The sequence below is a fragment of the Rhinolophus sinicus genome, chromosome 3, assembly GCF_057876585.1.
Source record: "Rhinolophus sinicus isolate RSI-liver-muscle chromosome 3, RSI-T2T, whole genome shotgun sequence".
In the NCBI taxonomy this organism is placed as follows: Eukaryota; Metazoa; Chordata; class Mammalia; order Chiroptera; family Rhinolophidae; genus Rhinolophus; species Rhinolophus sinicus.
This window is the reverse complement of record NC_142503.1, coordinates 190,149,492-190,176,918: the sequence shown is the minus strand read 5'-3', so window position 1 is coordinate 190,176,918 and position 27,427 is coordinate 190,149,492. Positions and strand designations below refer to the sequence as shown.

The following is a 27,427-nucleotide window of genomic DNA, read 5'->3' as shown; positions in this document are numbered from 1 at the left end:
TGGACTACAAAGACCTTCTGGCAGCAGGGCCGAGCAGCTGGGGGGAGGACAGGAAGTGGGCAGAGAGGCTGGAGTAGCAGGACTCATGCCCCGGCCAGAGTGGCAGCAGGGATGGCCCGAGGTGACAGGTTGTCAACAGCATTAAAGAGTTAGGAGGGACACAACTTGGTGATTGCGTAGAGATGGGGGTAAACGAGGAGTCAGAGGTGACTTTCTACACTTTGAACTAGGACAGTGGGGTGAACGTAACAGTAATTCACCAACAACCAGAACTTTGTAATAGTACAGTTTAAGTGACTAAGATGCCCTCATCCTCAAGTACCCTTTGAATAATATAAATTAAATTAGAATTGGAGAGATGTTTTATAAGATTCTCTGAAAACTGACCCGATGAGACCAGCAACCTCTGCTTAAAAAACGGATGGCTTTCCACTATCTGCGTGGGCCAAGGTCCAACCCCACTGTGTCCTGCCTGTCAGTCTCCTTCAGAAGAGGTTGCAACCTCAGGGCCAGCACTCTGGCTCCTTCTCACGTTTGCTGTTTCTCAAATGCAACATGCATTGTTCTCAGCGGCTGGAAGCCTCATCTCCCTTGGACGATGGGCTAAGTTCATACTCGTTTTTCAAGACCCAGGTCAAATGTCACCTTCTTAAAGAAGCCTTCCCCAAGTCCCCAGGCAGATTGCACGGTTCCTCTTCTCAGTGTCCTTGTATTTTGAACGCCCCATACCACAGTTCTCATCACATACTATAGTAACGGTTTCCTTCACTTATCCATGAGCTCCCTGAGAACAAACACACCATTCTCATTCCTCCTTCTATTCCCAGAACCTACCAAACAGGAGGCATGGGTGCTTGCAGAGCTGAACCGAGCGTCTATGAGGTCATCCCCGACAGACAGCATGTTCAGTTATGGGCCTGTGATACACCCTGAGGAGGGAACAACCGAGTTGTTCTGCTAACCTGCCTCCTTCACAGGCTAAGTGGCTCATTCTGTCCGTATAACCTGAGCAAAATGACAGATTACCTCAGGAAACACATCTTTGGGTTGCCCTCAAAGTCAAAATCATAAATGTCAGTTCAGTGAAGTCACATACAGGTTTACCAGCTGACGTCGTGAGCTTCCCGGCCTCCCCACTTGTGCTCGTGTCATTCCACCCACCTGGGATGCCCATCCCTCCACTTGCCCTAAATCATAAGCATCCTTTGACCCCCACCCCCACCTCCTGCTCCCAAAGGCATCCTCCAGTCACTCACCTCAGCCTAAAACGTCTGCACTTGCCTGAGTCACTTACCACCTTGTAATAAATTTTCATGTCATGTTTCATGATATTTGTTTCAATATTGTTATCAACTTTACCCAAAGCAGTATGTTCGATTGGTAACCAGGCACACTCCTTGAGAGCAGTGGTTCATCAGCGCAGATCACATGGGTCCTGGGGTACAACTTGGCCTGCTACCTCCCACCCTTGGGCAGGGCATCCTGATTCTGGGGTACAATCGGGTCACACGACCTCCCGCCCTCGGCCGGTCATCCTGATTCTGGGGTACAACTGGGCCTGCTACCTCCCACCCTTGGGCAGGGCATCCTGATTCTGGGGTACAACTGGGCCATGCTACCTCCCGCCCTCAGCCGGTCATCCTGATTCTGGGGTACAACTTGGCCTGCTACCTCCCACCCTTGGGCAGGTCATCCTGATTCTGGGGTACAATCGGGTCACACGACCTCCCGCCCTCGGCCGGTCATCCTGATTCTGGGGTACAATTTGGCCTGCTACCTCCCGCCCTCGGCCGGTCATCCTGATTCTGGGGTACAACTGGGCCTGCTACCTCCCACCCTTGGGCAGGGCATCCTGATTCTGGGGTACAACTGGGCCATGCTACCTCCCGCCCTCAGCCGGTCATCCTGATTCTGGGGTACAACTGGGCCTGCTACCTCCCACCCTTGGGCAGGGCATCCTGATTCTGGGGTACAATCGGGTCACACGACCTCCCGCCCTCGGCCGGTCATCCTGATTCTGGGGTACAATTTGGCCTGCTACCTCCCGCCCTCGGCCGGTCATCCTGATTCTGGGGTACAATTTGGCCTGCTACCTCCCGCCCTCGGCCGGTCATCCTGATTCTGGGGTACAACTGGGCCTGCTACCTCCCACCCTTGGGCAGGGCATCCTGACTAAAGGAAGGGAACATAAAAACCCAATTCATTTCTCATGTGACCAGTCAGGCAGTTCCAAGTGTGAACTTACAAATGCTGACGGGAGGAAAAGGACCCCGAGCTCGTAGGAGCGGATCATCAGCTGGGCGCCGTTTTTCTCTAACGCTCCCCAGGCGGCCTTGGACAGATTTGCGCTGCAGGGACAAACGCACAGAAGGAGGCAACTCAGTGAGGCATTTCAGCGCAGGTTAAATTTTCACAGCTGCAAGAGCATCGGTCAAAAACATAGATAGCCACTATCACGTTCATTCAGCTTCTGGCAGACTTGTGTGTTTTGGAAAATGGAATGTAAAACCTGCTGTACTATGGTCCTCAAGATTTATCTAATTGCTAACTTATGATCGCTTCACCCTCATCTGTGTTTTCCAGAGGGCAGCTATTAAAATAATTATCCTTCCTAAGAAAGATCCCCCCCGCCCCGTCCAAAATGCTTTTTCTTTTCATGACCCTGGTGTAGCTAGGATGTTGGATTTGTTGTGTATAAAAGTAGTATTTAAGAGAAAACTACGTCAATATAATCTTACATGGTAGTGTCTTAAGCTTTGTAGTTTTTGCCCTTTGTTTTTGGCTAGGTAGTGCTCATTTCTACTTTCAATCTAAAGAAAAGCTCTGAGGGCAGTAGATTCAGATTTGTATCCATAAAGAAATGGTGCACTCAGTGTCATGTTTTACACAAAAAGAGTTGTGGATACGGCTAAAAATCACACGATGCAGCGGGAGACAGGAGACTGGAACTCATCAGATGGAAGGTACCAAGATGCTATCGGACACTCAGGATTGAAGATGACTAAGCTCTGAAGCATCGTCTTTATAGAGTCTCTCTCTCCGGCAGCAAATCAGGCTGAGAACGCTCATCCACCACCCACCTAATGTAAACCCACCGTAAGCAAGTTTCTTTCCAGTTAGGTTCATCCAAATTCTATTTCATTTTTTGAATGTGGAGTAAAACCCCCGCTATGAGACCCTGAGGGCCTGATGTCATAGATAACCAAATATTTCAAGATTCATTCACTGAGGCATCGAGTTTTCTTCTGAACTAAGTGCAGGAGCTAGTGTCGTGGGAATTGGAGAGTCAAAGAAAAACAGTTACCAAGTAAGGTGAAAAGAATGCTATCTGTTCCAGGCTCCATGGGAACAGACACGAAGGATGACAGAAATCAGAGCTAAGGAAACTCTTAAAGAACTTAAACTAACTTGAAAAAAGAAGCTGCATTTATAGACCTTCCTGCCTTCTTTAATGGACTACACTCAGGACAGGGCATCTTCGATGCCACACTCAGGAACATCAAGGTCTGTGATGTGTCACAAAGATATGCCCTCGATGATAGCTTCCTTTCAGGTCTGTCACCTGTTAGTAAAATAAAGTGACCTTTGGGCAAAGACACCTGTCTCATTGCAAAACCAACCAGTGAATGTGAGATGGACGCAGTCTTCTTACAAATATTTTCCCCATTTTCTAGATTATCACCTTCCTGATAACTACCCTGACTTGTCAGCATCTTATCGCCACAGGCCAGACGTGCTTTCCAGAAGGGTTGTTCTCATTCCAAGTTGGCAATCAAGTGTTATTATGACTCAAGGAGCGAATGTTTTCTTTCAAGTCCAAGATGACAGCTTCCTTTTAGGTCTCTCACCTGTTAGTAAAATGAGGTGACCTTTGGGCAAAGATACTGGTCAACTTGCGAAACCAAACCAACCAGTGAGCATGAGTCTCCCCACAAATATTTTTCCCATTTTCTAGATTATCACCTTCCTGATAACTACCCTGACTTCTCAGCATCTTATCACCACAGGCCAGAGGTGCTTTCCAGAAGGGTTGTTCTTATTCCCTCCTCACTAGTCCCGTTTTGCTCAACATTCCAAGACCTGAGGGCTAATTCCAAAATAAAGATCAATGGAGCCCGTGGGAACACTTCTTGAGATGGTTTTCTCCAATCCCTTTGCATTTAGCTTCTAATAGAACTGGAAGGAGCTAGAACCTTAAAATCTCACCTTAACAATGAGAATAAAAGTCACCTGTAGGCTGTGTAGGTGCTAAATCAGTAGCACATGTTAAAAGAGCATCTTTAATGGTGTTTCACACTCTGAACACCCTCTGGATCAGAGGTTCCCAGGACAGCCAGGACATGGGGTCCAACTTCCAAACTCTGACCCCGCTGGCTGAGTGTGGGGGGTGAGAACGGGCACCTCCAATAGGCCAGCGGAAGCACAGCTGTCCTTGGTGAGGCAGTGATGCCAGAGCTGCTCACAAGTTCTTTTGTTCCCGAAACTCCAAAGGAGCTTTAGTTTCTTGTCTCCTCCACTCAAGACTTCTGGCCACTATTTGTCCTGGCTTCTAGTGGTGGCCACTGTCACGTTCACACCCAGTTTCACCATATTCCCCATGTTTCCTGCTGGACTGAGCTGCCCCTCCTACCGCCTTCCCCAGTGCTGTGATTTTGTTGTTGCTGCTGGATGTTGAACGATGCTTCATCACCGAAGAAGGTTGGGGTGTTTAGTTTATTTTGCGTTCTTTGTGGTATGGAACGATTCTGTAAGCTGGAGAATTCCGGAGGGTAGGATTCTGGATGTACGAAGTTGCAATGTCCACCAGAAAGTCTGCCCAAGCCACTAAGAAAGTAATGGTGGGTGAAACAGTGGCTTGTGGTGGACGGAGATGTGTGTGGCAGCCATGGTTCAACCAGAGAAAAGAACTACTTGCGGGGTATGTATGTGTGTGTGCATGCTCACACACGTGTAGTATGTATACAAAGATAAGTGTTTACAGGAATCTGATGTCACCTAACTGTGGAAGCCAGTAACGCAGGCTCTGTAACGCCGCTGTCTTCGTCCTGGTGCTGGAGCTTGAAGTCTGCGGGGCTGGCAGGGGCCAGGGAAGGATGGAAATAAAGTAGGAGAGCAACACGCTAGAACCACCAGCAACGAGCTGAAGCCACATGGCTTCGTATAGACAAAAACCATGTCATTTCAGGCTGCTTCTGGCATTGGGGGTATAGGGGTCCTGCAGAAGCTGGGCCGCTTCGCCACAGAGCTACACACACACACACCTGACGAGAGGCCCAGGGCTTAGAGAAGCTGAAGCAGGGCCCAGGGGAGCACTGCCTCACGCCAACAGGGTGAGTCAGCAAAGTGACAATGCGTGCGTTGTAACAATGGCCGCTGCTCCACATCCCCCTCCACATCTCCACAGGAATCTCCTCTGGGCCCATCTTCACCGAAAACATACAAGAAAGGGGATTCTGGAAAACGTGGGTCAGTCTAGGCAAAATGGACACTGCCAAACCCCCAGTGGGCTGTTTTTGCCTGAGCCCCCAGCTAAGTTGACCAAAGGTCAGTTATTCAAACGGGCAGTTCACAGGCCACTTAACACGGAGCTTAACCGGTGGCAGATTTCTGTCATAGCCATGCGGTGTGGCTGCTTATTAGACACCTGATCTCGGTCCACAACGTGGAAATTTTGCCCCAAAGATTAAACCTTTAGGAGTCAATTTAAGCTAATAATGTATCACAAAAAGTTCCTAAAAGAAAGCACACATGCCATCTAGGGTATACAGAGAAGGAAGGCAAGCCAATGTTGAGAAAAGATCCCTGAACCCCAAACCGGGAGAGGGGATTTTGTCCCGGCTTCCTCACTAAGTGTGACACCCTACGGCACTCTTCTTCCCAGGTCTTAGTTTCCTGTCTCCGACGGAGGCGTTTTAGCCGATGAGGCCAACATCGTTTTCTAGGCTACAGTCTACAATGACTAGGGACGGCCATACTCACATCTAACTGGATGGCTCCCCTCCACCTCTGTCAACCACAAAGATAAAACCCACAGTTCTCACTGGGAACTCACCACTGAGGAGTGTTTATTTGAATGTTCATGATAGTGCGTTGGGGGAAATAGCCATGCAAGAAAGGAGAGAGGAGCAATCAAAGTGGTCTCTGGGCCAAGTCCTGCAACATGTATCTTTAATTAAAAGTCTAAAATTTGGTAACACAGTATTGTTATCTGCCACCTCCAGCCCTGGACTGAGCACCTGTTTGAGTGGCTGATAGAGTTTACTTTGAAGGTTTTGTTAGAAGGTGCACAAATCCCCATGGATGACTGCTGTTAAGGGAACATGTGTCCAGTGATAAAACATTTCTTTTCATCACTGGTATTTAATCTGGGCAGCAGCTGCACAAAGTGTTGAGAAATGACTAACAGACTCAGCTTCCCGCCACCCATCCTAGAGGACGAGGGGTGGGGGTCGGGAGCAGACATTTCCACAGACAGATGCAATAAACAGATGTTGACTGTGGATGTGAGAGAAGACAAACACTGAGCAGCTGGGGTGATGAGGAAGGAAATGAGTAACTAGCTAATGCTGCTGTCACCCGCGCCCTAGAACTCCACAGCCTGTCTCTCTCTCTCTCTCTCTCTCTCTCTCACACACACACACACACATACACACACACACACTGACATTGTAAGTTACTGTCCATTTTGCATTTGCTGTAGGTTTTCTTGTACTGTGCTTGGGCTCTGTTTCTTTTCATGCACTGAAAAAAAAGTTTCACAAATAATATGGAAAGATATCCTCACTGTAAAAGATTCAAGCTATACACAGATACACACAAAATTATAATCTCTAATTTTGATGGATTCTGTTAAATTTCCCTCTAAAACAATCTTTCCTGTTTAGACTATCACCGATGGGTAAGAGACTCTCTTCTTGGATCTTTGAGAACAGCAGGTAGATAGTGTCTACGAAAATGTCTGCTAACAGGCAAAATACAGCTCATTTCAACTGAACTTCTCTGATTACAAATGGTGCTCAGGATTTTTAACCATATTTACTGGATCATCTATGTTTCTTAATTCTGGTGAATTATCCATTTTAAAATTATGTTACTTGTCTTTTTTACTGATATGCAGTGTGCATCAATTTCCTATTGCTGCTCTAACAAACTGCCACAAATTTAGTGGCTTAAAACACCACCAATTTTTTATGTTACACTTCTGGAGAGCAGAAGTCTAAAATGGCTCAGCCATTAAAAAGAATGAAATCTTACCATGTGCGACAACATGGATGGACCTAGACGGTATTAATTAGGCTGAGTGAAATAAGTCAGAGAAAGACAAATACCGTATGATTTCACTTATGTGTGGAATCTAAAGAACAAAATAAACGAACGAACAAAACAGAAACAGACCTTACAGATATAGAGAACAAACTGATGGTTGCCAGATGAGAGGGGGCTTGGGAGGCTGGGTGAAAAAGACAAAGGAATTAAGAAGTACAGATTGGTCCAGTTCTGTCCACAAGTTTGGGAAGTTCTCATCGACGATTTGTTTGAATATATTCTCTGTTCCCTTCTCTCTTTCTTCTCCTTCTGGTATGCCCATTATTCTTATATTGCTCTTTCTGATGGAGTCAGAAAGTTCTTGTAGAGTTCTTTAATGGGATTTATGATGATGTAATACAGAATTGTACACCTGAAATCTATGTAATTTTACTAACAATTGTCACCCCAATAAATTAAAAAAAAAAAAAAAAAAAGAAGTACAGATTGGCAGTTACAAAATAGCCAAGGGGATGTAAAGTACAGCACAGGGAATACAGTGAGTAACACCAGTAGTCCTTATTCTTCTAGGCCCGTGGTTCTCAACTGGGGGCGATCTTTGCCCTGAGGGGCCAATTAGCAATATCTGGGGACGTTTTTTCATTGTCACAACTGGAGGGTGGAAAGCGACTGACTGGCTGGTGTTTCGCGGGTAGAGGTCAGGATGCTGCCCAACCTCCAACAATGTACAAGACAGTCCCCATAACAAAGAATGACCTGGCCCCAAATGTCATTGGTGCTAAGGTTGAGAAGTCCTGCTCTAGACCTCTCTGCTGCCCTGACAGGGTATTCTGCACCTTCTTCGGGTCTCCCTTTCCTGGCTCTCTCTCCACGTGACTAGTCAGCTTCTCTCTCACTTGCTATCCTTCCCACCCTGTACCATCTAAATCTACGCTCCATCCTTGGCTCAATTCCGTCTTCTCTTCCGTGGGGACTTTTCCGCTCACCAATTGTAACCACTACTTTGAAAGGATGACTCCCAGGCTTCTGCTGCTTGACTGCTCATCAAATTTCCAAATGAGCATCTCCAAACACAAGCTGGATTTCTCTGTTAGGATGTCACACTGTCACCTCAAACCCAATACTCCAGAAAGTGAACCTATCGGCATGCCTTCCCCTCTGAAAACCAGCTCTCGCCTGAATTCCTTCTGCCCACAGTCTCATTCAGGCAGGCTCGGAAATTCCAGGTGTTTTGGACTTGCCTGCTCCATAGGCAACTATGGACAACTAGACACCAAGCTATTTTATCCTTGTAACGTCTTTCTATTTCCAATAAGGTTTCCCTAGTTCAGTCTTTTTCACCCTAGACTCTAGATCCAAATGGGTTGCCCTCTCTGGTTTCTCAGTCTACATCTTCCTCCAGTGGTTCTCAGTATCAGTGCGTCCTTTCTGTTTTAGCACACACAAAATAAATGCACAGCCTGGCACTTAGGACCCTCAACAATCTGATCAAATGAATGCTTTTCAATCCTATCTTCCATTATGCCTTTTCCAGATCTACTTTTAATTATCACTGAACTGATTTACTGACTATCTCCACGTCTTGCAGACATCATCTCCTCGTCCACATGCCTCCCCCTACCTGTTCCTGTGGGTATCTGAGCCCTTTCCTCCTCCACAAACCCCGTTTTCTTTCAAGACGCTGTCTGGCTGTTCCAGCCCACAGGTGTCTCCCAAGTGAATCCTGCAGATGTTATGCAGGCAAGAAACATCTCATTAATTCACGAAAGGAGACTAATATGCAAAGGCTTAGAAGATACAGTTTATCAAAATGATTTGCTCATTATCGTTAGGGAATTGAAAACTTTAAAGTCACGAAACCCAGAGAAAACATCTAGTGATTGACGATCAAGTACGAAGGCACAGAAGGGCAGTGGCTAGGAGCAGAATCTGAGCTCGCACGCATTTTATCAGTTAGTGCTAATGTTGCAGAGCCTCCATATGGTAGGGTACCTGCCTCATACAGGTGATGTGCGGATCATATAAGATAAGGTGCGGAGAGTCCTTGGCGTGTAAATGATGCTTAACACTAGTAGATGTCAGCTATTACCATCACCAATACTTTGCTAAATTGGTGGGAGGGTGACTCTGGTCCTTCTCTCTGGTGTGAGTCACCAAGCAATGGACTCTCCAGAGGCAGGTCCATCCAGGCTTCCTGATCCTAGAAAGCGTTGGTGGTAGGTGGGTCTACAATGAGTCATCAGATTGCTCCACTGATTTCACAATCCTTGCACAAGTCCCCACAGCAGAAATATAGTGAGCTTCTATTTTCTACGGGAAGTCAAAAGGATTTTAGTCCCTGTGACATAGATATACGCCCTCATATTTTTAATACAGATATGAGTGATAAAGTGCCAGGAATTTAATAGCAGGGTTAAAATTAAACCTATTCTGCAGATGTCCAACAATCAAGTCAGATTACATACCAAAGGGGACGCAACATGTCAGCTGTGTTTGGGGGCTGGTATTAAGTTTTACAGATACAGTGTGTTAACAAAGAAATGCTAGCAGGAAAAGAAAAAGGAAAGTGAACACCACATGTTTTACCCCAGATAGTCGAGAGCAGAACACAACAGGAGGTCAGATACTTGCGGGTGTGGGCTTTTGCAAGTAACAACTCTGACAAATCAAATAAATTCTGAGAAATCTATCTACAATCTGGCTTTGTTCCTCAGTCACAGGCAGATTACGGCCCCAAGCACACTTTCCAATCCATACTGAATCTGGACGGCTAGCTTTCATTGCAGGGCGCAGTCCAGCCTCGCGGCCAGCCTCCCCTTTAAAAGGACCCATCTATACTTGATCCCACAAATGTGATTACACGGCTTCAGAAGCCATCACATCAACATCCTGAGTCCAAAATGACAAAAACTACTGTCAAGCAGGATCAAGAGTTGCTTTGCAATTATATCAGGTCAAAACCAGTGCTGAGAACACCCTATCAAAGAATTTCAGTACGTATTCAACAGTAACCAAAGAGATAACTGAAAACTGCTTAGTCCTTCCGTTTCTACTGATATGTTTGTTCCACTATTTTGGTCCATCTCCTATGGTGGACAGGCAATATGAAAACTTGAAAAGCTTTCAATAACAAAACTATGAAATGCTTGTTAGAATGGGCCCTGGGAGATTACCTCTTATAATGTGTGTTTTTTTGTTTTTGTAAAACCTGGAGCGTCCTCTGTATGAAAGAAACAGTAAAGCTGACGGAAGGGGAATATCTCTAAGTAAAACCAGAATGGTGCCCTCCTCCCCCATCCACTGATGCAGAGGGCTCGGAATGAGGTTTCCAGAACTCCTGAAATGCCAAGGAAAATGGCAGGGAAAGCACTGATTTAGCCCAATCCCTGGCCACGTACATGGGAAAACAGCCTGGAGAGCTGAAGGAACTGTCTAGAAGCAAAGGTGTGGTTACAGACAGCGGATGGTTTGTATAGCCAGGAACACTGAAAAGTCCAATGTATAGCCGATGTCTGGTCAATTTACCTTAGAGACATTGAAAGGCTTTCTGAAGAAGAATGCCCCCGATCCTCCCCAAAGCCTGTGAAGGAGGTGCCTTGCCTTTGTTTCCCAGGGTCCCACAGAGGCGTGGCCTGCTGGGAACCAGGCTCGTCCTTTCGGAGCCTCACTGCAAACAGCAAGTGTTGGTGCTGCACAGCCGACAGTGTTTCCACCAAGACCTCCTAACACAGCTCAAGGAGCAACCTCCTTGGGGTTAGTGGCCAGCTCCGCAGGCCTGCTGGCGTCTGTAACTCTGCTAGACAGTGTCTGCTCACAGCTTGTTGGGTGACTGGATTCCTCCCGCCCCACTCTCCTCTGCTCTCGAGTCCTTCACATTCTTCTGTAAAAAACATCTCTGTGTGAACGCCCCTCTGCTTTTCCATTCCACTGCCGTCGGATAGTCCTGTCTGGAATTTCACATCGGTCTCTCAGTAGGACTTTCTGCTTCCATGCTTTAGTTCCTCTAACCCATCCCATAAGCCAACTCCAGAAAGAGTATATGACTTAGAGGAAACAAAACATCAGAGTTCAATTTCCACGTCAGCCATTTACAGATGAGCAGCCTCAACTCTGTCCCTGTTTCTACAGTCTGTTTCTACAGTCATAAACTAGGTATTATAACACCTGTCCCGTTTAGATTGCACAGAGCACATGACGGCATTATCATGAAAACAGTACGTCAATGATAAAGTCTTGAACAATAGGCATTATCAGTCATATTAACAAAACACTTTTGATCATCTCACTCCTTTGTTCAAAACACTCAGTGACTCCTACCTGAAAAGTCTCAAGTCCTCTGCTGCCTTCAAAGTCCACAAGCTCAGCCCCATCACTGGTTGGGCTTCTCTCCCGTCCCTCCCTACACAACACCCCACGTCAGCCCACGCGATCACTCCATCTCCCCAGGATGCTTTGTCTCAGGACTTCAAGTGTATGATTTCCTCTACGTAAAGTGCCCACCTCGGCCTATCACACACAGAACGTACTACTTCCTGAAGCTTTATCTAGTTATTTTATGCAGAAGTGACCTTTCTCCTCTATGAACCCCGTCTTGGATGCCCTTTACTGCTATAGGGTAAACTCCCCTGAACACACACACACACACACACACACACACACACACACACCTAACTACATAATGATCAAGCTCTCAGCAGATCAGCAGGTCCAGCTATCAAGAGCCCAAGTTCAGGGATGTCTCCAGGCCCATAGGCCCAGCATGGTATCAGGAGTAGGTAATGACGTGTATTTGCAAATGGCAGGAGTAAAAGGCTGAACGATGATATGGGACTTAAAAGCAACATGACACAGATACGTCCTGAAGACCTGGCTCTGTTTGGCATTGACCCCTATGCAACGTAGCTGAGTTTGGTCTGAACAGAGTGGAGGGGCAGAAGCCGGAGGAATTAGGTGCTCAAGAAATCTGTCAGGTGCCTGGATGCTGACTAGAAAATGGGAACTGGATGATCAGAATGAAGAAGTGTTTTAAGAGCCGGAAGCTGTCAGCGCTGTACCCTAGCGAAGCCTGGCACAAAACAGATGCTTGAGGGACTCAGAAGCAGGACACACAAAGTCGAAGACAAAGCAGCCTCGGGCTGTTCACTGCCAGCCACACAGGCATCTGCGTTTGCTCAGCAGGGGCCACAAAAGCCATCTTACGGGGAGGCACGGCTATGGCAAAGCAATGGGGAGGACGCCAGGCCATGGGCGAAAGGCCAGGGAAAGTCAAGGCAAGGCCCGAGTCAGCAGCATTAAAGGGCGTAGCAGGGAGGAGGGAAGACCCGGCAAGGTGCTACTGTAGGAAACGGGGGCTCCGGTGAGTTGCTGAGCTGTGGTTCTCTCCAGAGCCTCAGGCAGCAGTGCCAATCCCAGAGCAGAAGGACAAGAAGTTCCTGGTGGCAGGGACCCTGCCTGCCTGGTTCCTCATCCATAGCCAAAGCCTGGGCAGCACCTGGCTCCCAGATAAGAATTATTCACGCTAGACTACATGGACTTGAATCCCAGCTCTACCACCTTTCCAGTGGGTCGCTTGGGGCATGTTAAGCTTCTATGCTTTAGTTTTCACATCTCTGAAATGGGGATAACAACACTAGCTCCTAATTGGGAAGATTAAATGAGTCAGTACAAACAAGTGCTCTGGCAGCACAAAGTAAGCACCACATAAGTACTTGCTGTTATTTGTGAGGGATTTCCTTTGGGGGCCAGCTCCGGGTAAAGGGCTCCCAAACACTACCTCCTCATCTGAAGCCACAGGCACACTCTGTGACTAGCAAAGTCCACGTACAAAGGGCCCAGAGAGCCTAGGTCAGGGGGTATCAAGCCTTTCCCCATCAGGGACAATGATGCACGAGACCTGCTCCCTGAATCTGAGAAGGAGCACGCTCTGTCTGCGGTGTACTTGTACTGGAAGACAAAAAAGCAAAGGTGACGACATGACCTTGAATCACCTCTAATGCAGAACGGAAGTCATTCGCAGACGTTAGTGCTGATAACCATTATTTGTAACAAAGTACACGAGGCCTACCAACTAACTGCGGTATCTTGGAGCTGGAGCACCAGGCAACCAAGTCTACCCAAAGACATGTACAAATATTTTTTTGTGTGTGATCCAATTTGGTTTTGGACCAAAAAACTCAGACAAAGGAGAGAAAGAGACTGTTTCCGAATCAAAGGAACAGACATCAGAGAAGAAATTTTGCACAGCGATGTTAAAAGCAGAGGAGGGCAGGACGTCTTTTATGTTTCTTCAAAAAGCCATGGTGGTTTGGTAGTCAAGCGCTTATCTCATTTCCCCCCAAAGTGGAGCACCAACATTTCTGCTCATCCCAACTATTCCACAATGCCTGTCAGTTGCTAGGAAACCTTAAGAGCGACTGCTCTCTGCCCACCCACAATGCACAGCTTTCGTAATTGTTCTCATTGGGTTTGCCAATTACTTGTAGGCACGATCTTTTCAGCCAAGGCTGCTTTGTCCGGCTCATCTTCTTGCCTGCTTAGTCCTGTGGTACAATTTAAACACTGTATTTGTCATCATGGCCCAGTAATTTCCATAACAACAGGCTGCCCATCAAACACAGGATGATTTCATGACAGGATCGAAAACTATAAATAGCTTTCCATACAAGCAACCAGCCAACGGGGAAATTGCCAGCCAACAAAACATTCTAATAAGTTCAAGATGAAGTGCTAGTTTTAAGTTTCTTTGAACATATACTTCCGGCTGAACATATATGTCCATCACAGAATAATTTTGACCCACTTTTAAACATTAAGTTTAGAAAGGGTTATATATTTATGGACAAATTTCTAGGCGGCATATAAACGAAAAAGAGAGGGTTCATAAGCTGCTCTCTCGAATCTCAGAGGCCTAAGAGTACGAGCGCAACACGTGGTTGTTAGCACCTACTGACACGCAGTTAGCGAATGTTTAATACATCATACAGCTTAACAGGTAACCTCTACACATATTTTTTTCTCATCATCCTTGGACTATTTAATAAGTAAAAGCCCAGATCATAAAAATGACTTCCAAACTTTAAGTGACAAGGCCAGTAGGTGGCAATCCCAAATTCGGACATGGACTTCATGGACCTCCGGACTCGACTTCAGTGCTATTTCCTGCACAGAACGTTAGCTCATTGGCTACTGTCCTCATCCGTGGTACCCGGGTTTGAAAATGGCGATAGGGTGAAAGCTATTAAACCTGAGACCCTAGTAGTAATGGTTTGAAGTTGAGGAACAGCACAACTGGGGGCTGGGTGCAGGAAGACGAGCGTTCTCTGCACACCTTTTTCCTATTATGGGCACATATTATGTATTTGGAAAAAATACATACAATGTTGTAAAGGGCCTGACTCAAACATGCACTGGTCACTGACCATGAGCCATGCACAGTGTTAGACGCTGAGGGTAGAAAGATGGGTAAGATCTGGCCCCTGCTCTCAAGCAGCTAATATACTTACAAAAATGGGACTCATACAGAACCAACAAGGAAGATGTAAAAGCACCAAGAAAAAGTGTACAAAACACACAGGAAAAAACAATGACCGTGTTTCCCCGAAAATCAGACCTAGCCGGACAATCAGCTCTAATGCATCTCTTGGAGCAAAAATTAAAAATTAACCCGGTCTTATCGTATATTATGTAAGACCCGGTCTTATAGTCAAATAAGACCGGGTCTTACATAATATACGATAAGACCGGGTTAGAGCTGATTGTCCAGCTAGGTCTGATTTTCGGGGAAACGGGGGAGTTATATCTGCTGAGCTAGAAAATGTTTTGAAGGGGAACATTCGAGATGGACCTAAAGGACAAGCATAAAAAGAACAACATAAACTTAAAACCTGAGAAGCAGTCAGACAATGAATGGTCTTTACACTAAGGAGGATGTTATTCATTCATTCCTTCCTTCATTCAAAATTATCTAGACCATGCATTGTACTAGGCACTACATTTTGTTTTGAAAGAAAATATGGACATTAAACAAATAGTTATCAATAGTCAGGATGAGTCAGGAAAAGAAGTGTGGACATTACAAACTGACTTTCTCCTAGAGTAGAACAAAAACTTCTAATGCAGAAAGTCCAATAAAACAAAAACTTCATTAAAAATGGTTTTAGTGCCAATTTTACAGTGTTTGGTGATGAAGCCACTCTATACTCAAGTATGACCCAGGATCTGTGAAAAATGTTTTCAGTCAGAACCCCAATCACAATATATGAAAGAGGGGAAATGAAAAACTGTGATTTATGTGTATTTAAAAGGAAAAATAAAATGGAAGATGAAAACGATATTAATTTTTTATAAGCATTTTTATGAGATGTCAGCCCCTGATCTTCAGTAGGCAGTTTCCACATTTGTGGAGTGTCAATCGGATGAAATAGAGTCCCCGTGACCAGGAAGCCGACATCCTCTATTTACGATGGGTAGGAAAATGACAGGTAAGAAGACAGGCCGTTCACACTATATAGGAAACATGTAAAATACATCTCCAAGGTGATGAGTGTCTTTTTTTAGATTAGGAAATTAGATGTTTGGGGAGCCTCCTTATCTTTTTATAAGACTTATTATTATTTTTAGCAACTCCACATACCCAAGTGAACGGCTCTCCTGTCAATTGTGCTGCAGTGTTATTCCCTTACGCCAATGTAGCTCCAAATAATTACGAATAATTTGGCTCCAAATAATTTGGCTCCAAATAATTACAGAACTTCATTTCTCAAACAGCCTTTGGAGCTTGAGCTTCACTCTTTGGAGGACATTCAAGGGTAGTTTTGCTTAACTATGGAAGATAAAACTCAGTTTTGAAAACAGCAGGGAACTATTTCAAATCGAGTTTGGAAAATAAGATGGATGAATCAACCTGGGCAGTAAATACAATGAGGCCTGCAGAAGGCGGAATTCCCGCCCCTGTGCTTGGTGTACACTCTGTCTAATCCTCTCCCCTTGATTGTAAGCAAAAATTGTCAATACAATGGGATTTCATTCCTACGGTGAGGCTACCAATCAACTGAGTAAGTTGATCAAAAGGTTTGGAATAATCGTGGGTGGGCCTGACCTTATCAGGCGAGACCGTAAAAGAGGGACTGGATGCTTCCTGAGGAGAAACTCTCCTTTGGCTTCAAAAGAGCAAACAACTATGCTGTGAATTATCCATGGAGAGGACCACGTGACAGGGCATGGAGGTGGCATTTGGGAGCTGAGATGGCCTCCCACTGACAGCCACCAAGAAAGCAACTGAATTCTGCAAACCAGTGAGCTTAGAGGGCAGCCTGAGCCTCGGAGGAGACTGCAGCCCTGACCAACACTTTGATCCTCTGCTTAAGCCACTCAGTTTGTGGTAACTTATCAGGTAGCAACAGAAAACTAATACAAGGCCCAAAAAAGTGTCTATTTTTAGTAAAAGTACCAAGTTTCAAAAGGTGACCGACTCCCTTGAAAAGCAACATTTCTTTGGATGTGCAGATCTGGATTATTAAAAAAAAAAAAAAAGAGTCATTTTCATATTGCTTACCATACATCTTATTACTGCTATAATTTTTTCTGGGAAATGTGTTTTAATTTTGTTGCATTTAATAAAGAGGGGTTATTCTTCCTAAATACGAACATTAACATGGATTGGTAATAATAAAAGTAGGAAAGTATCAAAAAAAAAAAAAGGTTAAATTTATGTATTTATCTTTTGCTAAAATCCAATTCTTAAAATGCAATACATCTGCCACTTGGTTGATGGACTGTTAGATTTGCTAGGCGTTATCACTACATTTGGACTAGAATCCATGGTTCTCCCTACGACCCGGCCTCATCACTCTAAAGTAGGAAAATGTATTAAATGAAAGGATAGCAGCACTCATCAATCAATTGTTCCAAGTTCTGAATTTATTCTCAAAAGTGACAACATTCTCCACCAGGACAGACCATCTAGGGGACCGTGTGGCCGCTGGACCTCACCTGCCCCTCACCACCACTCCCCACAGCCACACCACTTGGCTGCTTCTCACACGCGACCCAGGATGCTTCCCCCAGCTATCCATGCACTTGGCTCCTCCCCTCATGTCACTAAAATGTCAGTCAGGCCTTCCCTAACCACTCTATGTAATGAGCAGCCTCCCGGGCCCTCCCTCACCCAGGTACTCACTACCCTACAGCGCGGTCCTGGAGGGGGTGCCCGGGTTCTTGTTTGACCTCTCTGTGCTTCAGGTCCCCCAATGTGAAGGGCACGAATGGCTACTCTGCGCAATTATTTTGAGGATTACATGAGAGTGTGTATTTGTGGATGAAATGTGCTTAGAACAGTGCCCGGAACCGACAGCAAGCACATTACATGCTAGCTCTGAATATCTAAAAACAACCTAAGCTAACTTTGAAATTAAGCTTTTATCCTAACTCATTTCATTTACTGGCAAAGCTTAATCTTCCTGACTCACTGGGTGGCAAAGGTTGACCCAAGCTGACAAGAGACTACTTGTAACACCACTAAGGATGTTAGTAGACGGCATATGTACCATATTATCTTTCCAAACTTCAAATATTGAACTGTATCTGGGACTAAAAATTTCAAGTAAAGGACTGGCACCTAAATTATTATTTGACTTTATCTTTTTCTATATAGCACTCATCACCACTTCACATGTATATAAAGAAATGTACTTGTTTTTTGTGTAAGTCCCACATAACACAGTCAAAGATTATGTTTTATGATTATACTCCCAGGACCTGGAAGAGTGCCTGCTATATAGTAGGTGCTCAATAAATGTTAAAAGAATGGTTAAATTTTATGATGTCCAAAACAGAACGTGAAACATTTCTCTTCAGTAGAAGGAAGATTATTTTGTGGAGGATGGTGACTAGTTGCTCTTTAACTCATGACGAAAGGCTTGGATCCAATTCATTCATGAAAAGCCCACTTGATATTTATTTCCTGTATGTTCCTCAACTCCCAGGCACCAACCTTGTGCCACACTCTCCCCTGAAAAAGCCACAAAGGCTCAGGGTGTCCATAACCAGTTCTAAAGATAATTCCAAAATATACTTGATGTATGTACAGCTCCAATATAACACCTCCAACAAACAATCCCACTTGACAATGCCACCTCAATAAAACAATCTGTAATCAAACTGACAATTGTCCCACTGAAACCAGTTCCATTCCTGGTTTCTCTATTGATGACACTGACCACCCCCTCTCTACCAGCCGCGCCCCAAGCCTAGGAATCACCCTGGAAGCATCTCCCGCCTTCAATGTTACAACCATCATCCTGACCTTCACTTAGCTTCCTCCTTAACGAATCAGCACTGAGCTCCCCTACATGCCAGGTACTGGGTGTGCTGAATAAGATGGACATGAACTTGGCCCAGAGTCTGGAAGGGAAGCTAATCAATGATCACAGAAGCAGCCGCACCATAAGGGAAAGAACAGTGAGCATGCAGGAAGCCCAGGGTGTTATGGGAGGCCCCAGGCTAAGGAAGAAAGGAGAACTCAGTGACGTTTACGCTGAGAATTTCAACATGGTTAAGGCCTTGCTGGGTGAAAATCTACTTATGCAGAATAGTCAGAAAAGTGTCACAACCATAATTAAATCATATGGGGCCAATGAGATGTCTGATAAAACCATTTTCATTCTACTGTGAATTCCACGAGAGCAGGAAGCTCATCTTTGTTTATCTGTCTATCCCTGTGCCTGGACATGGGACAATGAGAAAATCCATGTCTGAGAAAGAGGAGTGGTCATGGACAGCTAGGCCTGGGAAGAGGCCCACTGTGTGATGGGACAGCAGGTAAACAGGTGACCACTTCAAAAGTTCAGGTGGCAAGTATCTGACCTGGTGGTAATTTCAGGGATTAGAAAAGAAAGTTTGAGACGTTTCAAGGATGAAAAGGCTTTGACTGCTATCGCTAAAGCATCCCTGTGCCCACCCCAAGCATAGAACAGATGTCTTCCTATTCTAATTCTTCCTGTGTCTGGCTTTGACTTCTCTGAAACCGTGAGCATCTCAAAGGCACTACGTAAATCTTATTGTTTTCTCCTGTGTGTCCAGCATCCAGAGGAGGAAGGAGTTCTGCAGAATGCCTAAAGGAAGAACTAGGACAAGAGGACAGCCAGGCTGCATGCCTGATGAGAGAGTGGGCAGGTGCCACTAGGGCAGAGAGGGATGTTGGGAAAGACTCTCCTTCTAGATAGGTGAGCTCGGTTTGGGATTCTGACTTTGAGATAAGGTGGCAAACACATCAGAAAATGAAGGTGGTGTCTCTTATATTTGGGAATACATCCTCTCTTATATGGAAGCGCCGACAGTGGGTCCCAAGTATTTTCTAAATTGTTATTTAAGTTATGTCTCTCAGGTATCCTTTAATCATACTGGAATGCCATATGGGTAAAAGCAGGCAATGATTACATGCTCTACAAAGAGATTAGTGATGGGCCTCCCTTAAATAAGGCTCACACAAGACACACACAGAAAACTAAGGACAATTCACAAAATCACTTCTTGGATACCCACTCAGTATTCAGAGCAGGCGTTAAACACATTTTAAAAATCCCTCCCATTAGGAATGTAAGGACTGTTTACCTTGTGACGAGGAACCAAGCAATCTGACTGAAGTCTGGAGAGGGTCTCATGTATGTCTTAATATGGGGCATGGCATTGCTGCGGCCAGATGTCTCGGCTGACCATTTGCTAGTGACAGGAAGACACAAGTCACTAATGAGAAAGTACAAATGGGTCATAATGCTAATATTAGAAAACTCTGTGAAAAGCAACATCCTATAATCTAAAAAATATGGAGTAGAGAGCTCTCTGTGATATAACCTGTGATAGCTTTGTAAACTCTGTTCAGGTAACAGAACGCATGTTCATTCTAGAAGGTAGGTCTGGAGAAAAAACATATACTACCACCGCCAAACAAAGCACGGTAACATTTTGGCACACAGCTTTCCCGTCTTCTTTGCCATGAGTACACATACATATGCATATATTATATTATTTCTGTTGTGCTTTTAACAGCACGTGTGCACATCTTGTCGCCTAGCTGGACTGTGAGTTCTCAAAGGCTGGAATCGTGCTCCCATAGCACATTACAGAGTAGAGGCCCAGTAAAAGCTTGTTGAATGAAACAAAATACAAAATGGGAAAAATATAAACAGTATGAATGTCAAAATGGGATGTTGAAAAAAAGCTGGGGAATATTTCAGAAATACTTTAGTCAAACGCTTATAATATTCACATATCCTGAGTTTGGACTGTAAGTTTCCAACATTGTCAGACTCAGGTTCCATGGGAAATAAAATGACCTATGTCATGAGGCAACAATCCTTACTTATGAATATATGTAGGGGGATGGTCCCTCACGAGAACAGCCAGCAAGAACGGAATCAGGATTAGGTAGGTCCATCATTAGATTATTAAATTCACTTGAATGAAGACACTACTGGAAGGTCCTCAATCTAAAGAAAAGTCCTTTGTAAGGAACAATCTCCAAAAAGCATCAAAGAAAGACTCAAGGTGACATACTGAATTAGACTGCAAGTTACTGAAATGGAATCTGCCTTCATTTCCGGCTGTCCAGCAAAACAAATGCCTGTTGAAGCAAGTATGAAACTGGGATCAGCCTAGAATATACCAGATGTGCAACCGCTGTAGCTGGAGGACAAAGGACATTCCTTTCACTTGTCCATTCAACTGTTTACTGAATTCTTACAACAAGCCACATACTATCCCATATGCCAGAGACACAGTGGCCAGGATTCTGCCCTCAGCAAGCCTGCCGTTACACAGCATGTGACTGTATAGACAGAATGATTCTATTTTACATATTGGAAATAGGAACCAGAACGTATTTATGTAAATTCTAAACTACCCAACATGCTATTTTCTTTTCTTTTTTTTTTTTTGCATACCAATATACACACAGAAACGTCACAGAGATAAATTTTACTCTTTGGCATTAAAAACCTATTCCAAAAAAACGTTCAAAACTTTGTTTTCAATTATTTCTATTACTAACATATGCAGATAAAAAATATAGCTATATTACATAAGGTTGTTTTAAAAACAATCGAACTGACATAAAAAACATTCTTATCCCTAATGAAGCAACAGCAGCATTCTAAACCAATTACTTACTGAAAATAGGAATGAAGCCAATTCTGTTTTTCCGCTGTCTGGATGCTATAGGGAAGAGAGCCCCCGGCTTTCAAAAGAAGAAAAATAAATAAAAATTATGGAACATAATTTGAGGATCCTTCATTAAGAAGAAAATCTTTAGTAAACAGTAAAAAGGTAAAAGGAAAAAGACCAAACAACTTCCATGATGTCATCTTATGGAACAGTTCTTTGACAGCAAATGTCTATACTCGCACTATGTAGGTGTGTTTTCTCGATGGGATTTCCTTCCTTAGGGATGCATATTAAATAGTAAATGTTTACTATCTGAAAAGAAAAAGGTATTTAATCACACAGGGGGTGGCAATTTAATACCTATATTTGAAGCGTTATAAAAACCACAGACAGAATCTTGGCCCATTCGGCCGAACTCATCAAAGTGAGACTCTGTTGGCCTCGTTTTTCAAGGTAAGGTCTGGGGTGCTTGTTTTTGCCAAGCCCAGGACACCTGGGGCAGAGTAGGAGGAAAACTCCTAGGAGAATTCGGCTCTCTCGCCTCCTTCATCTTTTACACTCTGCTACTTGCAGACAGACTTTGTGCTAAACACGTTCTTACAAATGGAAGAGGATGGTCACTAACATGAAGGAAATTAAAATGTTCAGTAAACGAGTCTTACAAAAGGAATTCTAAAAGCCATATTCTTGCAAATAAATAAACAGATGCAAGTGAAAACACAATTAGAAGCCAATTTTTGTTCATCTTTGAAAGGAGGAAAGTTCCTCTGCAGACCCATCAGTCACTCCCCAAAGACAGGTTGGAAGTTCTCCGCAATAATCTGTACCCAAGGAGGGCTTTAAACGTCTCCGACTTGCCAAAGGCAGCATGTTGTATATCCTACTGCAAGGAACTGAAAACATACTCAGGGTCTCAGGACCAGTTATAAAATAGCTTTATTGAAAATACCATGTTCTGCTCCATTAAAAAGTATGCTTTGAATGGAGCGAGCCTATTGGAAAGTGCAAAAAGGTGAAGACAACAAAACAGAACAATCCACCACATCTGAGTCTCAGTGAAATTTCAGCTTTGCCATTAAAAAGCAACAAATGGGCTAAAACATTCCAAACCCTACGGAGATTGATCTGGCAGGGTCGCATCTAGTATGACAAGCAATAATTGGACTAAATTAGTCTAATTCAGAGCATTCTGCTTCCAGCCGCAAGCAAACACCACTCAGACTTCCTTTTTTCCAGAGACATACACGGGGTTTTTGGTTATTACCTCCTGAATGCACAATCTGGGGGCTGTTGGATTCCAAATAAAAGTTTAGTGTCTAGCCCTGGTATAAGGGAAATAGAGAACAAGGTGAGGTCTACAAAATCACCCTAGGCATTTACAGATGAAGTTCTTGAGAGATTAGTTGTTATCAACTAGGCTATAATCAAAGGTTGAAACTTAAGTCCTGAACCTTAAACATATCTGTATCTGGGAGTCAAATCCACAAGAACCACACAGCACCACAGATCTAGGCAGGGAGGATGGAGACAGAGAGAGATCAGAGAAAGGCGTATTAGAATGCTACGGCAAGGTGCAGCGCAGTAGGGGAAGCTGGATTTATTTGGATATTTTGTCTGGGCAACCAATCTGCTGGTGGCAGAGGTGAGCACAGGCTTATCGGCAGAAATCAGAATAACAATCACTCAGAGGGTTGCTGTGAGGTTACATAACATACAAACTGCCCAACTGTGTGGTATCATCTTTGGAACAAATCACGGCTCACTATTACCTATTTTCATGATTCTTATCCTTTGAAGAGAGAAATCATCTGCAAATTTCTAACCAATACTTTCCTCATCTCAAGGAGGAAAGCATTCTCATTACTTGTTTTAAAAAAGTTTACCAGGGCATTTATGAAATATACACAAAAAATACAATTCTGACAGTCACCTCAATCATTACCTGGATATCCTTCTAAGCTGGTCCGCACATTTTCCACCGATGGATAGATCTAAAAATAAATAAGGAAAAAAAAAATAAAGACAATAAAACTAGAAGGTACCATGTTGAAGAAACTGTTTGTTAAAAGGAATGCTGATTAGTTTTTAAGAAAATGAAAATCTCAATTCAAAATACTTAGAGACTTAGAAAATGTTTTACAATTTAAAATATTCCTGTCTTACTGGAAAAAAAAATTGAACTTCTAGTAATGAAACCACAGGAAGCATATATATTTGATGGGGGGAAAAAAACTACACTTCGATTTTAGTATTTTTTTCCTCTGAAATGTCAAATTAACATTGAATTGACTGCAAAATTAATTATTAATTCAAACAGGTCTAAATAAGAAGGCTCGTAACTCTGCTGGCAATGCTTTACCAAGTATTGTTTGCTTGGCTTGCCAACCTGAGGAAGGAAGGGACAACTGCAGGCTAGTCCGCGGCTAGAATGGCAGAACCAGCACAAATGGCGATGCCATAACTGCTGTTTCCACCCAAACACCACTGAGTAAAACATCGACGCCAAGGAGAACTGAGTGTCCAGTCCCTTCCGGACGAGAGAATCTAAACAATAATTAACTTCAGGAGGCAGAACACTCACCAGGTGAAGAGGAATGACACTTTTCCCTGGGGTCCTGCTTTCCTTCCCCAGCGTCACCAAGGTCTCCTTAAACTCGGAACACAACCACTTCGATTCATCAGCCCCCATGGAGCCGATGCTTGAAAACTGACCTACTATCGGCCAAGCCTCCGCTTTGGGCGTGGATGAGCCATGTTCTTTCAGAAGCTGTGGAAAAACAGTGAATGCGACAGTCACTCACACATATGGACAATAATGCTGTCATGATTCAGAACATGGTTTTCTGCCCCTGAATTCCCTAATTAACAAAAAATGCTGAAAGGATTAGTGATTGATTTCTCATCCATGTATACAATTTTTTCTTCTTTGGGAAATAGTTTTTAAAATATATAAAATATTTTATTTTAATGGAGTAAATGGGTAGAAGTCCTCTTCTCCCAAAATTCCTGGATTTGTATTCAAAACAAAACCAGATTAAAAAAAATTTTTGAAAGATCCATTTTAGTAGAAACGTCAGATAAGCCACCAACCTATCTTATGATGTCAGGTTATGTGCTTTGAAATCATAATTGTTCAATATACCTGCACAGTACATCAAAGGTCAAACTATTGTATAATTTGACTGCTATCATTTGAAAGAGGTTTAACACTTGGGCACTGTTGTCATGCAGCAGCCTACCCGTCTGTCTCCTCGTAACTGCCCCTAAAGAAAGGAGTCTGTGAGACGGATCCCTTCAGGGACTTTGCTTCACCTTGGTGCTTGCACCTTGTGTCTCCCTGTTTGGCCCCAGAAAGATGGCTGGTTAGTCAAAGATGGGTACGACCCGCCATGGGTTGGGGCAACCCAAGCCACACACAACTATGTGGGGACCATCTGGGGAACCCACGGGGTAGACAGAGGTGGGCACAGCCCCCCACTTCTCCCGGGCTAAGGAGAACCTCTGCCTCTGGCTGCATTCCTTCCCACAAACCTGCAGGGGAAGTGACTCAGTGATGTGCTCTCCATCTATTCATGTGCATAAAGGTTTTGTCCCTTGGGGAAGTACTTATCCTGGGACTTACGGTTCCACTGCCTGCAGGCAAGGGTGATTGGCTTAAATCAGTTTTCTATTGTAATCTATGGGATTCACAGATCTTGAGATTGACAAGCTTCACTTCTTTTACTTCCACACCTAACTAATAAAAGCCATGCGTTGGCCCTATCGGGCTCAGCCCTTGAGACTTGAGTCCCTTGGCCCCGCTTGCACTCTACTCTTGGCTACTGTCTTTCTTAACCTGTGCTGCCCTTCTTGCTTCCCACTGCTCTTGTCGTGCTGGACGCGACACGTGACAGGGCACCAGGTAGCTCTTAAAATGAAAGAATATATTTACATAGATACGTGGTACTTTAAGCACCGCAAAAGACAGATCTGCATTTCCTGCTTTGATTCTTATGCAATGCTGCAGAAACAATTCAGGAAACATTCGGAAATCTTACCCACTTAAACTTGTACTGAGTGTCTACCCAGAGGCTGGAGAGAGCAAGAAAAATACGCTGCAGTTCCCGCCCCAGGGGAGCTCGAATCCTAAATGATGTCTTGTTTAGTTTCACATGTATTATTATTATTTTTTAATATTTTATTATCTAATATATTACCTATTATTACCATAGGCATTAATATTTATAAACACTCTTACCAAAAAGCCCAAACAACTCTCAGCTCCCACTCTGGGTATAGCATGGTGTTGGAAACAGGGCTGAGCTGACAACTACAAGAGCCAGTGCCTATGCTGGTGCTTGGCCTGGGTCGGCTCACGGCCCCGGAAAAGTCTCTGTGCTTCCATTTACATGTCAGTGAAACAGAAGTCTGATCATCCCAACACTCCTGGAAGGTAGCTGTGATGCAACATGAACTACTGTGTGTAAAACTGCTTTTAAAACTTGAAGATGCTCTTCACCTTCCGGTCAGAGTGACGCCACACAGCACGTGCTGTTATCCAGCCTATCTAAACCTCCGGTCTGGAAACAAGTAACCACTGATGCTTACCGAACACACATGTGCCCTGCACTCACTGTTTCATTTCATCCTTACCCAATTCTGCGAGTGAAGCACTATTATTACGTCTATTTTATAGGTGACAAGAGAGGCAGGATAAGGAGCAAGCCAAGGTCACATGACTTGTAAGTAACAGGTTAGGATTTGAACCCAGCTATGGGCATCTACCTGCAAAGCTGTGCACTTAGCTAGTGAGCTCTGCTCTCTCTCTAGTTCAAGGCATGAAGATATTGGCTTCAAGGTCTTGCCTGCTTTCAGCTGTGATCTCATTTTTTAAAAGATAAATTAAATTTTCATTAACCATGGAGAATTCTTAAATAAGCAATTTACAGAAAAAGATGTAAGCTTTTCAACAAAGGCAATTTCGGGAATTTATTAAGGTCAGTAAACTGTCTCCTAAAAGGAAATGAAGACAACTTTAATCTTTAATTGCTTGCTGTTTTATTTTATTAAAGACATTTCTTTGTTATTTTCGTGCCAGCAGCAAATGTTGTTTTTGTAGATAACAATTCTCTTAAGGGAGCTGGTTGAGTAAACAATACATCATAGCTCAGTTGTAACCTTTACTCAACACTATTTTCTGTTCTTTGTTGAATCTGTACGTTAAAAGTCCTTGATATGCTGATCAAAAGTTATAAAATGTCTGCATGAATGAGAAGTCCTAATTATCTTTATTACAAGAAATATAAAAACTAGAAGTCCATATACTTTTGTCATTTAGAAAAGACTACAACTATAGAAGAGGCATAACAAAACATCAAAAACTGAAAACTTAGACAATCAATTTATCATGTGCCTGCTATTCGCTCAGAATTCTGCTACAAGTACGATGCTGCCATCAAAATATATAACTATAAACAAAAAAGGAGAGAGAATACACATTGAATTTTTTTTTTTAATGTTAAAATAGTAAAAATTCTCTTACCTTCCTAAGCCTAAAATGTCCCCAGTTATCTTTCTGACTTCCTTGAAAGCGTCCTGGGGTTGATCCAACGAGGTAAACGCTAAAAAGATATAAAATATAAGTGACAGAACATAGTGATGTCATTTGTGGACCCCCAAATCACAAAATACACATATAAACTAACGTAATCATGAAATAATCTAAGAGCCAACCCATTTTCTTAGGATGCGTCCTCAGAGAAGTAACTGATACTTAAACTCATTTTCAGGCACATCTACGAATGGTGGAATACCTACAAGGCGAAAGGTACCAGGCAAAGCACTCATTAATTTTAAGAGTATTCCAGTAGGAGGCTTAGGGAAAGGGGACGATTTACTGGCCTCCACTCCAGTGGCTGAGAACTGGAGATGCAAATGGTAACGGAATCTTCTGTTCTTATCACCTCAGGAAGGACAGCCAAGTATCACTCAACCTCTTCCCAAGACCCCTGCTTGTCAGACCTTG

General features: G+C 43.8%; 1 protein-coding gene across 5 annotated transcripts in view; it reads right to left on the bottom strand.

Moving 5' to 3' along the window:
- TDP1 (tyrosyl-DNA phosphodiesterase 1) overlaps positions 1–27,427 on the bottom strand; it is a 71,006-nt gene that overhangs the window by 21,277 nt on the left and 22,302 nt on the right. For 4 of the 5 annotated variants that reach the window (XM_074327054.2, XM_019744831.3, XM_074327053.2 and 1 more), the window contains exons 9-14: positions 26,945–27,023; positions 24,005–24,190; positions 23,366–23,414; positions 21,430–21,496; positions 19,876–19,983; positions 2,246–2,348 (exon numbers count right to left, since the gene is read on the bottom strand). In XM_074327054.2, the coding sequence (XP_074183155.2) occupies positions 2,246–2,348; positions 19,876–19,983; positions 21,430–21,496; positions 23,366–23,414; positions 24,005–24,190; positions 26,945–27,023 (592 nt within the window). The remainder of the gene's footprint in view (positions 1–2,245; positions 2,349–19,875; positions 19,984–21,429; positions 21,497–23,365; positions 23,415–24,004; positions 24,191–26,944; positions 27,024–27,427) is intronic. The other variant, XR_016020927.1, reaches the window with a different exon arrangement.